This window comes from Gorilla gorilla, chromosome 16, assembly GCF_029281585.2.
Source record: "Gorilla gorilla gorilla isolate KB3781 chromosome 16, NHGRI_mGorGor1-v2.1_pri, whole genome shotgun sequence".
Classification (NCBI taxonomy): Eukaryota; Metazoa; Chordata; class Mammalia; order Primates; family Hominidae; genus Gorilla; species Gorilla gorilla.
Genome location: NC_073240.2, coordinates 63,576,358 through 63,592,013, shown reverse-complemented (window position 1 = coordinate 63,592,013; position 15,656 = coordinate 63,576,358). Strand labels below are relative to the sequence as shown.

The 15,656-nt window shown below is 43.6% G+C and overlaps 1 protein-coding gene across 13 annotated transcripts in view; it reads right to left on the bottom strand.

The window, feature by feature from the left end:
- TLN2 (talin 2) overlaps positions 1 to 15,656 on the bottom strand; it is a 452,474-nt gene that overhangs the window by 18,931 nt on the left and 417,887 nt on the right. For all 13 annotated transcript variants that reach the window (XM_063698575.1, XM_055364066.2, XM_055364059.2 and 10 more), the window contains 3 exons: positions 13,430 to 13,537; positions 3,855 to 3,960; positions 2,867 to 2,991 (listed from right to left, as the gene is read on the bottom strand). In XM_063698575.1, the coding sequence (XP_063554645.1) occupies positions 2,867 to 2,991; positions 3,855 to 3,960; positions 13,430 to 13,537 (339 nt within the window). The remainder of the gene's footprint in view (positions 1 to 2,866; positions 2,992 to 3,854; positions 3,961 to 13,429; positions 13,538 to 15,656) is intronic.

The following is a 15,656-nucleotide window of genomic DNA, read 5'->3' as shown; positions in this document are numbered from 1 at the left end:
GGAAATAAATTCCTTTATAAAGGCAAGGAAGATATTTCATGCAAAAGTTATTGCAATGTGCCCTATTAGGCACAAAAACTATGGTTTGGGTTGAAGGTTTTCCAAAACAGTTTCATAGATAATATCCACCTCTGGCCATCAGGCAGAGAAAGACTTCAGACCATTGTGAAGCATTCTAGAAGTACCCATCACCCTTCCTAATACGATGGGAGTGAGCTAAGGTAGGAACCCTCAAACAAAGGATTCACATCATCAGTTATGTTAACCTTGACCTTGGCCGAAGGACTCCTTGGCTTTCCTGTAAAAACCCTCAATGTAAACACAAAGGCTGTATGATCCTAGAGTACTGTAGGGAGTCCTCACAGGCCTACTTCAGCAGTCATTAATTTTTAAGGTGCTGTTATTTTTTAAACCTTTGTTTTATAAAATGTTAAAACACAGACCCTTCCATCATCCCAATTCCATCATCGTTCTTATACATTCCCTACTTATTTTCTTCATCTGTGAGTTTTTAGAGTTGTAATCATAGTAAGTACATAATTCTGCATCCTTTCTGTTATACCATGAGCATTTTCTTCGTGCTACACAGTCCTAGCAACCATTATTTTTCATAGCTGCATAATATTCCTTCCAGGAGACACTTGGTCCACATCCAAGTTCTCATTACTACAAACAAGGCTGCAAGGGACAACCCTCTCACAGGCACACAACTTTCTTCCCCTCTTGGATTTCCTCCTCGGGAGAGATTCCCAGAGGTGGGATTAGTAGCTCAAAGGGCACACATAAACTACAAATGGCCTTTGTGAGACTAGACAAGCCTTCTCTGACAATGGGGTGGGAAACAGGGGCTGGTATGGACTGAAACTGCCACCCAGGGCCATACATAGCCCTCCCAGCTGAGTGACAGTGGTCGGACCCTGGCAAGGTAATTCGCCTCTTGGTGCTTCTGATTCTAATGGACTTTTTCAAAGGATCAGATGAGTGACTCCCATAAAGTACCTAGAAGACTGCCTGGCACATGCTTGGCAATTGAACAATGTGAGCTTCCTGTTTTTCTTTCTTTGGCGCCAGTGGAATAATTTTTATTTCAGGCATTTCCTAGGGAGTAAGTCCCAGACATATATTTTCAGTGATGATGGTGATAATAATGGTGATATAGTTACTATCTACCAAGTCTCACTGTATGTCAGGCAGTGTTCTTATACTATCTTATTTAATTATTATAACAATAATCCTATGGGGTAGGAACTTTAATAATTTTGTTTTCCCATCTGGAGTCGTGAAGTGAACGACCAGACAGGGGGAAACCAGGACTCAGAGACAGACAAGAGCTCAGAAGGAGCCTGCGGAAGGACAAAGGGAAAGACATTGAAACAGGAGCTCTTAGAATATGGTGAAGTGTTAATGTTAAATTAGCACCAGGCTAATTCTCCAGGAGAACGAATGTGTCAACTGACATGGCTTCGGCATTAGCGGACAGAGCCCTCCCCAAGAAAGGCCATCGTGATAAATCAGACAAGGAAATGGAAAAACATTATGCACCAAACCTCTAAATCTTAGTTAACGGTTGACTCTTAAGTTTAAAGTACACTTTTCATTCACGATTAACTTGACTGACAAAGCAGAAAGAAAGGCGTAACCAGAAAATGGAGTTGTCCCAACACCCACACTTGGCTCTTAAGTTTCTAAGAAAACTCTGACAATATCAGGCAACCCAAGACTCTCAGGTAGAGTCCAGCAGACAGAGCCCTGGTAAACCCCACAATCAGAAGCCCAAATCCTTAAGTTACATCTTGATGAGAAAACGTTTAAGTGCCTTTACTAAGTCCAGAGCGACTATTAGGAGGTTGGTTCTAAGCACTCGAAGGTTTTAATAATGTTCCCAAGCTGAACAGACTCAGTCTGTGTTTATTTCATACACTACACTGGCCCAGGCACTGCTTTTGAGTGGTCTGCTCTGTTTCAGGGCCCAGACTCCATCCCTTGGTCTTACAAAAACAGGTAAATTTTTAGGTATACCTAAATTGGTGGAATCCAGCCCTTTTTTGAGGGGAAAAGCCAAATATTATTTCCTAGTATATCTGGGTCCTTGGAAATAGATGAGTTACATGCACCACCAGGGACTTACTTGAATAGGAAGAAAAACAGGCCGCCTCTGGTTCTACCATTTTCCTGCTGAAGACAGCTATGGAAGGTGGGGTAGGAGGTATTAGCTTAACAGGGTTGGGGCTTTGCCCCTGGAGACAGCACTAGCTTGTCATCCTTTTATTTAGAAAGTGTCCTTCCTCCTGCCTAATCTAAAAGTATCTCTTTCCTTTAAATGGCTATTTCTCTTCACATATACCTATAATCTTAAGTTTTAAACATTTATCTACATGACAAACACAGAAGGAAAAAACATACCAGCTACCCATCCTCTCCAGCATATACTGAAAAAGCCTGGAATGGGTGCACTTTTGAAGTTCTCATTGCCCTCTGATTCCCAGCAGTGCTATTTCTTTGTAAAAAGCAAAAGAGAAACCAGAAAATTGGAGGCTAACAATCTCCTCTCCAGTAACAGCAACTTCTGACAGAAAGCATCCAACACCTGCTTTAGATAATGAACTAAATCAAGACTGCAAATGCCCCAATGCTTCCTTTGGATACTCAGAGGAATTTTTCTGGGTGGTTAACTTGAAAGACTCATCAGCCATTTTTTTACCCCCATACTCTAAAGCAGTGCCGGGCAGGTAGATCCAGTTTTCTGCTTGCTAGTCTGACCATGAGGAAGGAGCCAAGCTCCCTGCAGCACTCCTAGCTCCATTTCACAGCCACCCTCTGGAAGAACCCACTGACATCGGACAGCCAACCATAAATGAACACTTACTTTTGGTTTTGCTCTTGGCTTCAGTTGCTCTAACTTCTTAGCAGCAGCTTCGATGGATGCTGCAGCCCCCAGTAACTCTGTTTCTGCAATGACAGTTGGGTCTTCTGGATCCACCCACTCTGTTCCTAGAATCAGTCCAAAAGAAGGTGATTCTTGGTAGCTGCAGACCTCGGGGCACTGGCTTAATTAAAAACACTATCTGGATTTGCATGCATGAAGGCTCCAGGAGCCTGACCTGCATTGTCCTAAGGAACCTTCCTTCCGTCTCTCACAAAGGCCATCTGGATGGGGGTGGGGGGTGGGGGTGCTAATCCTGGTTTTCTAAATCAGTTGCGTGTATGGCCCTTCCACAGAGCAGTCACCAAGCAGCTTCAAAAATGATCTCACGGACCAAGGCTTGAGCTTTGCTCTGACTTTGAACTTAAAGCTCATGAATCTAAGTAAGCATCCTCAGGAGACACTACACTATGCTGTACGTCACACAGGAATTTGCCATTCTCTTCTCCCTGGAACCCAGGAGGACTGACCCCTCACCTTAATTCAAAGTAAAGGAAATTGGTGAGAAGACCTTTCCCAGGTGGGTTGATTGCTTCTATGTAAACATAAAAGGTGTCCAAACAATGTTTTCAGGTAGCATCATTTTCAAAACATGAAGTATTATTTGAAGGAGAATAAATATCCTGATGAATGAAAATGCAGACAAAAAATAAATGGGGAGACTCCAAGGGAAGTGAGTAGTTCTAGGTGGAGGATACCATTTAAGTAGAAGCACTTAATACAAAGACTAGAGAAAAGACTTGCTTCAGGGAGGATGTTACTTTTTCAAGTTAACTCTAAACCCATTTGCTTGCAGAAAGTCCTCACTGTATTCCTGGCTGCATCTGCCAGCTAAAGGCTGTTGCCGTCTGTGCTTTTCCTCTGCTCAGTCTGCTGTATTAGCACTGCCTGGGAGGGTTGCCCTCCACCAAGACGTGAGAATCCAGCCTACCTTTCATGGCTTCCGCCGCCTGGATGAGCTCTGTCACAGCGCCGGCGACTCGCTTGGAGAAAGCGGCCAGCTGCTGCTTGAGTTCTGGGGTTGGTTTCTGAAGAATCTACAGGTGAAGAACAAGTCAGAGGCATGAGGGGGATAGTAACCACTGGGACAGGAAAGCAGCACACTCCTCTTGCTGGATGTGGAGTCAGGCAACCTGGTTTTAAGTTGCATCTCTGTCCCAAGTGACTTCAGAGCCTTGTGGAAAACCCTTACGACTCACTGGGTTTCAATCTCCCCACGTGAGAAATAAAAGGTTGGGAACCAGTGGTGCCTCTAAGGTCCCTCCTGACATAGCTCCTAAAGATCATAAAGGAGACAAAGTCCTTGTTTTTTATTTGGACCTTCATTTGTCCTTTATTTGTACATAAAACACACACATGCACCTGAAATTTAACCAAACTGTAAGAACATTCTGGCTGGGTACAGTGGCTCACACCTGTAATCCCAGCACTTTGGGAGGCCGAGGTGGGAGGACTGCTTGAGCCCAGGAGTTCAAGACCAGCCTGGTCAACATAGCAAGACCTCATCTCTTAAAAAAAAAAAAAATTAAAAATTGGCTGGGCATGGTGGCACACACCTGTGGTCCCAACTACTCAGGAGGCTGAGGTGGGAAGATCTCTTGAGCACAGGAGGTCAAGGCTGCAGTGAGCAGTGGTTGCATCACTGCACTCCAGCCTTGGCCAGAGAGATTGAGTCAGTCTTTAAAATAAATAAATAAATAAATAAAAATTTAAAAAAAAAGAACATGCTGAGTAAAGGCAAAAGCCCCAAGCTATGGGCCAATCAGTACTTGTGACAAAATAAAGGACCAGAGGAAACATGCCACTCAAGTCCTTGAGACGAAATCCCTAAGTGAGCAACAACTAACTGCTCAGGAGGATCATTCTTGAGAAAACAATCCATTTCCAGAGTTTTGACTGCAAGCTCTCCTGGGAGAAGTCCTGAGGATTTGCCCTCTCTTTTGAATTAGTTCAAAGGTTTTCAAAAATTGTCTTTTGCTTTCTGTTTTTTATGGATTTAAAAAAAGGTACTGAGAATCCTAAACACCTTTAAGACATCCCCAGCTGACTTCTTCTCAAACTCATCCGTGAATGGAACCATGACACAGGATAAGAGCTCTTCCCCATCTTCCACCAGGGATCTAAATTCTGGTGCACACCATCCTATCCCTTCCTCATGTTGAAATTCTTCTTCCAGTGCTCTTTTCTGTTATCTCTTTCTCACGTTTCCCAATGGTGATCTTCAGATTTAGAAATGTTCAGACAGTCGGGAGAGAAGTATAACTGCTGTCTATCTCTGCACAATTTTGGAGCCTCTGAGTAGGGGACAAAGCATCAGCTTTGGAAATGAACAAACTTGTGTTCAAACCTGGCTTCATCCATTACTGGCTTTAAACCCGTTTTCTCATCTGTAAAGCTGGGATAATGCCTATGTCTCAGGGCTGGCACAAAGATCAAACGGAGGCCGGGCGCAGTGGCTCATGCTTGTAATCCCAGCACTTTGGGAGGCTGGGGCGGGTGGATCATCTGAGTTCAGGAGTTAGAGACCAGCCTGGCCAACACGGTGAAGCTCCGTCTCTATTAAAAATATAAAAATTAGCTGGGTGTGGTGGCGGGTGCCTCTAATCCCAGCTATTCAGGAGGTTGAGGCAGGAGAACTGCCTGAACAGAGGTTGCAGTGAGCCAAGATTGCACCATTGCACTCCAGCCTGGACCACAGAGTGAGACTCCATCTCAAAAAAAAAAAAAAAAAAAGATAAAATGGAATAACACATGGGGAGTATTTCTCACAATGCTTGGAACACAATAGACATTCATTAAATGTGAATTCCCTTCTTGGTGCCCCACACTCCTTTCCCCTGCCCAGGTAGCACAGTCTTTCTCAGGAATCTGCAAAGATGGTTTTTAGACCCCAGGACTAACCCCTTTGCACCATGACTATAAAGAAAGCTTAGAAAAAAACCGATGAGAGGAGTCAATGGGTTACACCATGACCAGCCCTAGACACGGCAGTGTACAGATGACATTATGCGTACGCACAAATGGATTAGTCAATAATCTTGGGGCATTACTTCACATGTATCTATCCTCATCTTCCCTCGTCTTATAATCTGTTATACTTCTTTCATATTTGCTACTGTTCCATGATGATTCCAGGTGCTCTGTGATTCTCACTCTCTCACACTAGGGCCTATATATATATATATATATATATATATATATATATATATATATATATATATATATATCATTCTGCAGATATTAAGAACTCAGCACAGACCTTTGAATGAACAAATGAATTAATGAGTGAAAAGCAAACCAATACATTATTGGGACAAGTCCTACTATGATGGCTTCCTAGACCAGTTCCAAAAGAACACTAGAGCCATGGAGAAGTAGAAGGAAGGGGATAAATGCCTTTTACTTTCCAAGACAGCCAGTGGGCAGGCAATTTAGTTAGGCATAGGTTCAGCAGTCAATATCAATGTACCTGTGTACAGGTACTTAGCCTCTCTCTAAGCCTCAGTTTATTAAGCGACCACAACAGTCTTCCCTTATAGAGCTGTGGTGAGATTATATAAATTTATATATATCTATATATAAAGAGCTACTGATAAAATTCTTCTGGTGTGTAGCCTGGGCATAAGGATTTTTTAAGTTCCCTGGGTGACTCATGTGGCCATAGTTGTAAACCACTGCTCTAGACTTAGATGGTGGCATTTGTCACCACTTAATTGCAAAAGGCTTGTACCGTATTTGTCTGAAACAATATATGCTGTAAACTACCAGGTTATTAATAGTTATGGCTCAGGATCTCAGTAGCTAAGCAGTCCATAGGCATTGTTAAATGGTTTCTCTAAAGTGGCCAACACAGCATGAATAAGCAAAGGGTTAAAGGTATGGTGCGGACACTCATAATTAATGGCAAAAGACTGAATGATTTTCCCCTAAGCTCAAGACAAGGGAAGGATGTTTGTTCACATACTTCTACCAACATTCCCACAGAGTGGAATGATGAAAGACTTCTGTCTCTAAAAGGAGGGCCTTCGGTGAGAAGTGTACACCATGACAGCCCTCAGACAGGGAACAGCCCTGATAAAGAACCCGAGCTTTAGATAACGGAGGAGAAGAGGAGTTCTATTTTTATTCTGCCATTAAGTCAACATGATTTCTGATAGCAGACAACAGACAGATCCAAATTAAAGCTCTGCCAGTGGAAGCGAGGATAATTTTAGCCCTGCCAAGGATCTCAAACTGGTTTTGCAGAAATACTGAACTGTGATAGTTGCAGAGGCAAAGTAGCGGCTTTTTTGTCCTGCAATACAAATCCTCTATGATAAACGAGCAAACAGCAAACGCAGGCCACCATCATTCAAACGGACATCTCTAAAGCATCATAAAGCAGCTCTCAGGGCAGCGGGGAGATGGCTCTGTCCAAATTAGATCCTATGTTTGTTGAGAGTTAACTGAATTCTCTAAAGGATTCCCCAGGCAGGGGTTCTCCATTTGGAGTCTCTAAATACCAAAAGGTTCTAACTAGGTTTTGTGGGTCTGTGACTCCTCTTAACAGTTTGGGGATCAACCTGTGTGTCTGTGCTGATGTTTCTTTGATGACGGTTGCAGAAGGCAAGAAATGACCCCGGGCTTTTAGCTCAAAGGGGCCCATGACCCACAAAAGATGAAGAATGCTGAAATCATGATAGTCATTGGCATCTATAACACAGGCAAAGAGAGAATAGGAGTGGGAATAGATACAAAATGTATTATTATTGGCATGTTTGTTTAAAATATAAGCATCTGAAGCAAATAGAATAAACTGTTAACAAAATTAGTCAATCATAGATGATGGGTACATGGATGCTGCTATTAGTTTCTGTATTTATTTAAGCATTTTCCAAAGAAAAACTATAATATACAAACCAGCCAAAAAAGCCTAAGAATCCTTGGCTCTAGATATTTTAACAGAACAAGGCTAAGACACCATAAACTCATGCATATTTTTATGTGCCGAGATTTAAGAAAAGCAGCTCACTGAAGAGGATCCCCGATTCTCCATGTACCACCTGAAAATGACCTCAACTTATTTCTGCAGATTGCTGGACACTTTCTCTAAACCTTGATTTCTGGAATTTTCTCTTTCCCTTTTTGTAAAAAATGAGCAATTATCTGACCTTTCTTCAGCTCTCAGGAATCTCCACCGATTCTCCTTGAATTGTTAAAAACGGGATCAATTTTTCAAGCATTTCAGGAAGACTACCCTAAGATCTACAGGTACAGTCTGGTTTAAGTCAACTCTTTTTCAGAATGGAGAGGCCATGGTCATATGATCATACAGAGTCTATCTGCAGCGACCACAAGAACAGAGTGAAGGGCAGAGCGAGTGAGTGAGTGTGTGTGTGTGTGAGAGAGACAGACAGAGAGAATCAAAATCTCCAGTTTTTAATTGCTTTTTAAATCTATCACCTGCAAATAACTAATCAAATTTTAGTAGATATTCTTGTCTTCTACCCTAAAAAGAATTTCAACAAAATTCTGATGTCTTCTCTAGATTAGCAATTTGGCTTTCATTTTCTGATTGTCATTAGAATCCCCTCTGAAAATGAACACTACTTCCCAGGCTTGGGCATTCTCATTTTCCTCATTTCTTGTTGGACCTTCATGCAGCACTGGCCTGTCAGTCTTGTGGCTTGCAGGACTCTCAGTGTGAAACGATACTCCTCTTTCTTATCCTTATTTTAACCCAGATTTCTAGGAGTTAAAGCTAACTGTGTGAACGTGAATTTATTTTTGGTAGCAGACCTAAGACAATGACCAATGTCACCACAATTTAGGTGACCGAATACTGTTGTGGGGGTTTCTATAATTTTTCACCAGGAACTTGTATTTTTTATATGTTTATGATAATTCCCTAGAAACAGAGGCTTGTGTTCCGCCTATATTTTTAATAGAAAATACTCTTCAAAGACTGTCTTGCTTTTTAAGGAACAAAAATATATGAACATGAACAAATAAATAAATAAATACATAATGCAATTTCATTCACATCCTTGGATGTCAGAGCCATCAGCACTTGTCACCCTCAAGGGGGAAAATTCTTTTTTTTTTGATAGTTTTATCTTTGATCGTTTCACTCTTTAACATTCTATAAACAACAACCAAGACCACTGAGGGAGACTAACTAGATTATAAATGGATTAGGAGCTACTTGAAGGCAAGGGCCATTATGTGCTTAGCTTGTATTTCTTTTGTGTGGTCTATAGAAGGAAGCCAATAAAATAAACAATGACTTAATGAATCAACCATAAAGCCCAAATGATGTCTTTTTCTTGTATTCCCCTTCTTTCAGCGAATATTTCTGAAGTCCCCTTTTTTCCATTATTTCTCCAGTTTTTTTCCTGCCTTCTACTGGTTCATGTTTTCTCAAGATCTAGCCTTGACTCTATTCTTTTATGTCTATACTGTATGCTCTTAATAAAACCCCACATTGGCCAGGCCTGGTGGCTCATGCCTATAATCCCAGCACTTTGGATGGGCAGATCACCTGAGGTTAGGGGACCAGCCTGGCCAACATGGTGAAACCCCATCTCTACAAAAAAGACAAAATTAGCTAGGCCTGGTGGCTCGTGCCTGTAATCCCAGCTACTTAGGAGGCTGAGGCAGGAGAATCATTTGAACCCGGGAGGCGGAGGTTACAGTGAGCCAAGATCACGCCATTGCACTCCAGCCCAGGCAACAAGGGCAAAACTCTGTCTCAAAAAAAAAAAAAAAAAAAAGCCCATATGCATGAATAAAAGCCTTCAACTGCCAGCACTAGAACTATATCTCCTCCATCTTTACATCTAGAGAATGTATCAAATGTACAGTATGCCTAATTAAACTTAGGCACATTGTAAAATTTATAGATTTATCTATAAAATCTCCCTTTCCTCTGCCTTGCCCTGTCAATAGCATTACCATGATCCTAATCTTGGAGCTGGAGAACTTTGGAGGTAAATTTTAATCTTGCTTTTCATTGCTTCTCATACTTAGTTGCTAACTTTTGACAGTTTTATCTTTAAAATATATTTGGATCTTTTCAGTCTCAAGGGGGAAAAATCCTTATTGCAAAAGATGAGATGGATTCTGTTTCTTTTATAGGAATAGTTTTACTATCATTTAGCTTTTCTTCCTATCAGTGATTTCATTTTAGTACCAACTACCCTAAACCTCTGAATGGCCTTAGAGAACTAGGACATTGATATTTCTACCATAGTTACAAACTACAATGACAATAATTGTATACAATGAGGACAAGAAACTCAGCTGGCAGGCTTTTAACAGATATATCAACCATGCAAGTTTGTAACACACAAGATTTAAGAGTACTGATTCTACAAAAAATACAAGGAAGAATCCATAACAGAGAATCAATCAACTAAAATGTCAATGGTCACCAGAGAAGCACGTCTGGCCACAAAGTGCAATCTGTTCTTGCCTAGGCCCTGGCAAAGAAAGTAGTGGTCACTCTCTCTCCTTCTGATCTCCAGCCTCCATGAGATGAAACCTCCTGAATGACCTGTGATGGTGGGTCTCCCGGCAGTAAGTGCCCTTCTTCCTGTTACAGAAAAAGCTGCCGTTTACCATCAGGGCTGATGTTGACATAGCGACTGGGTGGCCACTAAGCAGGAGTCTCTGAATGTGTGGCCTGGGAAAGTTCCTAGACCTTCTATAATGTTCCTAGAGCTCCTGGACCTCTTGGCCTCCCCTCAGGCGGAGGCCAGCCATCTGCCCGCCCCTCGGACAGAGGCACACCATACACACAAGACAGCCTTGTCTTATTTTGCTCACCCAAATGAGGTGGGCATGGAGAGGGGAAGTGACAAGAAAGGAAGCACTTGAGCAGATCCAACACCTCATTCCCGGATACTGGGATAGGGTTTAGAGTCGGCATGCAGTCAGGGAAGTGACCCTGTTACAGCTCCATTTTCCTTTCCCCTGAGAGACACTTCTCCCTAAGACAAGTGCTGGCACCTGCCCTTCCTTACGAAGAAAGAATTCCTCTCCCCTAAATAAACTGCATTTTTGCTGGAGAGTGAAAGGGGAGACCTTCACTCCATTTCCATCCAGGCCTTTGTATGTGTCAGACATAAAGCTGGAGGCAGACCCCACACAGTGACATTCTTGTTAAATGACTCACCAAGGGCAAAGGTACAGATTGCCAACCTGAGGCCCATGTGTGCAGGGCCTGGACCCATAGATATCATGTACATTATCAATGCTGCACAGGTGCTGGAGAAAATATGGTTCAACTAAGAAATGGAACTGGGGAGAAGTGAAATGGAAATACGAGGATCCCTGTATCTCCTCCCTTCCCCCAAAATGAACAAGACAACAGCAAAAGCACGAGAGACAAAAAATAAGGAGAAATGGAGCATAGGGGGAGAGCTCCCATTTAGGAGGCAGAGGGCACTGCTGCTGCAAGCCTACCGTTAGCAAGTACCACCCACCAGCCAGAGATGGCACCTTCCCAGTGGCAGATTTTATTTATTTATTTATTTATTTATTTTTTGAGATGGAGTCTTGCTTTGTCACCCAAGCTGGAGTGCAGTGGTGTCATCTTGACTCACTGCAACCTCCACCTCCTGGGTTCAAGCGATTCTCCTGCCTCAGCCTCCTGAGTAGCTGGGATTACAGGCACCCACCACCATGCCTGGCTAATTTTTGTATTTTTAATAGAGATGGGGTTTCACAGTGTTGGCCAGGCTAGTCTTGAATTGCTGACCTCAAGTGATCTACCAGCCTCAGCCTCCCAAAGTGCTGGGATTCAGGCATGAGCCACAGCACTCGGCAGATTTTAATAAGGCATTCAGCAAATGTTAGCTTGGCCACAAAGCCCTAGGTTTCCAGACATGCTCATTTCATCCTTAATAAACTGCCTGTTTAACGTCTGAGGAAACTGCACCCCAGACAACACAGTGGCCATGCAGCTACTTATGTGGCAGAACCAGGATTTGAACTTGAGGCTTCTAAATCTACTGATTGCACCCTATTGTCCAATTTTTAGTTACAACAAGGTTCTATATGACTCAGAATATACTGTTCCATAATGAAAAAGAGGTCTTTGGAAAGCCTTGCTGGTGTTACTGTCTTTAACCTCCATTTCCTGCTAGGCACACTTACAGACTGAACACTTTAACTATTTCCCAACCTGTCTAGCTAGAGGCTCTTGCCTGTGAATGCTGACTGGCTAAGATGTCTTTCCTTGACCTACATATGATACACTGATCTCTATTTACAAGGGTTCAGACTTTGGGAGCTCAATGTTAGTGACCCCAGATTGGCTACTTTCCCAAAAAATGCACTTCAGAATTGACCACAGTTACCTGGATAAAGAATAAAAATAATGATCCCTTAAATGACCTAAAATGTTTAGCATCAGAAGATAATTTATTTCTAAGAAGGAGGCAGTGAAATGCCCAGAGCTGGGAATAGTAAGAATTGAGATTTGGATCCAGCTCTGTTGCTGAACAGATGGGTGACTTCAACCAAGGGACAAGCTTTCTGGGTCTCAGATCAATCTGTTGGCCATAAGCCTCATGGCTGCACAAGGACAGAATGACAAAACTTGAGAATGCCCAGCAAATGAAGGGCTTGACATTCCTGCTCTACATATGTGAATTATGTATCTAAAGGTGGCCTGTTGGATCTCTTTTGTTAGGTTTGGTAAGAGCAAGGGCAGTGATGGAGGAGACACATCATCAACTCTCTTCTGGGGGTGTCCCTGACTGTGGAGGCCTGCCCTAGAACTTACATGGTTCTAAACATGGCTCCTGAACTCAGCAGAGACAGATACACACTGTACCTACTTCTTGGTGCTCCGTGGTTTGGTCCTTAGGGTTTGTAGCGAGTCAAGCCTCCTTAGGAACTGCACAAACTGAGGCTCCCACGTGGGCAGCCCACCAGCCATGACCATCTACACCCCTGCCTGGTGTCTTCTGCTTATGCCTTCCTAACCCAGCTCCACACTAGGCACACTAGGCTGGGGGAGTCATTCTCGATGGGATCTAAGCCATTCATTCCAGGATGGAAGTTGTGAAGGGCTGGTGGGTCACTTGCAGCACTGGCAGCCTCCCTCACTTGCCACGGAGGCTGGCATGGCTCTGTCAGAAGCCTTCCATGTCCTTGCAGGATGTACTGGGGGTTTCCTAACAAGACCTCCTGATACTTTTTCAGGTTGGCACTGGCTGCCCGCCCACTTTGTCCTTCACTCTGCTCCCTCCTCCTTTTACATGCTATTCCTGCCTTTTAGGTGCATGAGAGAACTGGGCTTTCCTGAATTCTAACTGCAACTTCGTCCAGACCGTACTGTTAGCTCAGTGTGCTGGATCAGTGCATCAGGGGAGATTCCAGTTCAATCCAGTCCCAGCCTCACAGTGGCAATGGATAGGGCTCTGAGAGAGGTCTTCCCAAGGAAAGCACAGTTTGAATCAGCCAGGACAGCTAGAGGGACACAGCTACTCCCCAGCCCTGACTCATGCGCTTTCTTACCACCAAGACGTGCTCCAGGAGGTCCAAGTAGCCGAGGGTGCACTCCGTCCCGAAACGCAAGGCTCTGGTTCTCATCTCGTCACTGACATCGGGGTGGAAGGATGCTTGCTGGAGAGAGAAAGGAATGCTGAAATCTTAACATGGGAAAAGCCAGCATTGGGCAGTCCCAGACTCAGAGGCAGGAGACCTTAACCCTGGTGACCTCAAGAAACTGCCCTGACTCCCTGAACAGAAGAGGTATCTCTCCTCCACGTCCTCCTGCCACCTCCCACCTGCCCACAGCAGGCCCTCTGATGCAGTCTGTGTGCAGACTTTGTTAGTGCCCTGGGGCCAAACGATAGAAACAGCTCAATCTGGACCTTTGTTCCTCCTTTTCCCACCCCACATTTTTTTGAAATGCAAAAAATTCCACATTCACAAAAACATCCAGGCAAGATTCATGATCAGCGCTTACAGCTGGAGACGTACTGACCTAGGGTCAGCTTTGCCTCTCTTTAGCAGCTTAAGGGGTCCCGAAAGCCCCTCTCTGCTCACAGGCTAATTAAGCCCAGGCTCTCACCCCTGGGCCTGACCATGCTGCAGTCAGTGAGGTCTCTGTGACCAGGGCCCTCTAGCTCCTGGGAAACTTCAGATAGCGAGCTCCCCAGTACCCTAGAGGCACCATAACTCATCTCATATTATACAAAAGTCGAGATACACAAACCAGCACACATGCTTAACACAGCATCTTGAGCTTTTTTCTTGTACTTACGACCTGCTAACTTGAGTCATTCATGATTACATCATTTCTGAAGGGATACCCATTCACAGAGTCACCAGATAAAATGCACCCAGTTAAATTTGAATTTCAGATAATCAATGAAAAAAAATTTTAGCAAGTATGGGACATCCTATTTTTTATTTTTTAAAACTAGCAACCCTACCCCTTCCTTCTACAGCTTTCCCCTGGAAAGAAACTGAGGGGCTTGCAGAAATACATAAAACTACAAATATACTGCTAATCAGGACAAACACAAATCACACATTGGGATAAAAGGTAAAAGCTGAGGGCAAAGACCAGGATCCATGTTTTATCCACTCAAGCCCCTCTTCCTAGGAATGTGAGTGCTGATGGGAATACCTTGGGCTCCCCCCTTGACTTACCCCCAGTCCCTGGACAGAGTGGGGCTAATTCTCATAGCCAGCATGTCATGTATGAGCCAGCTTTTCCTCATCTGAGGACTAATGGGCTCAGAGGCAGGAACCAAAAGCCATGCTCCCAGCCACCCACCATCACTTGTTGTTCATCCTCATACCCCTGTGCCTCGAATGGTGAGGCACAAGGCCCCACGTCTGTTTGATGAGACACCACTGCGGGAAGACACAGGCCCGGATGCTACTCAGAGTCACTTCCAGCAGGTTATGTGCAAGCCCGTATGTAGGGAGTGGGAGAGGTGGAGCTGAGGTGCTTGCGTGCACTGCTGGGGGCTCTGTAACCAGGTAGAACCCTTTGGGAGAACAATGTGGCACTAATTAAACTCTTATACTATTGGACCCACTAATTCTATTTCTAGGAATCTTGCCTAAGGAAATAATCCAAAGCACAGAAAAAAACAGATATGCCCAAAGATGTTTACTGCAGTAAAGTTCATGATTTTAAAAAAATGCAGACAGCCTAAGTATCTGTCAACAGTGGGAAGATAATATTCATTAAGGGTATTTTGTAGTCATTAAAAAGTCAGCAATATAGCAACACAGAAATAGCTTTATAACATTAATTATAATAGTAGACATAAAATTACATCTAATATACAGATGTGCAAATGAAAGTAAGACTAGAAAGAAATATGCATGAGAATTAACTTAGGGTTTAGGTAAGTCTTTCTCTCTGCCTAAGGAACTGCAGTAATCCTTCCATTCTAAGATGAGCCAGTATGTAATTTTCTGCCCCTCCATGTGTGGGCTGAGTAGGGTAACCAGGGGAAAGGCAGAGCGGGACTAGGGCGACTCGGCCCTTCTACTTGGCATTTAAGGCTTCCGTCTTGACCACCACTCAGCACCCCAGGTTTCCTGTCTATGCATTATTGCATGCGCTCCCTTTCGGCCAGAGGCCTCATTTCCGTTTGCAAAGGGGTGAGGGATACAGGAGATCAAGGGAAACAGAAATGTTAGTGAGTTCGCTAAGTCAGTCCTATCCTAACAGGAGCATCAGGGCTCAGCAGTGACTCCTGTCAAGTCTGATTTTGGT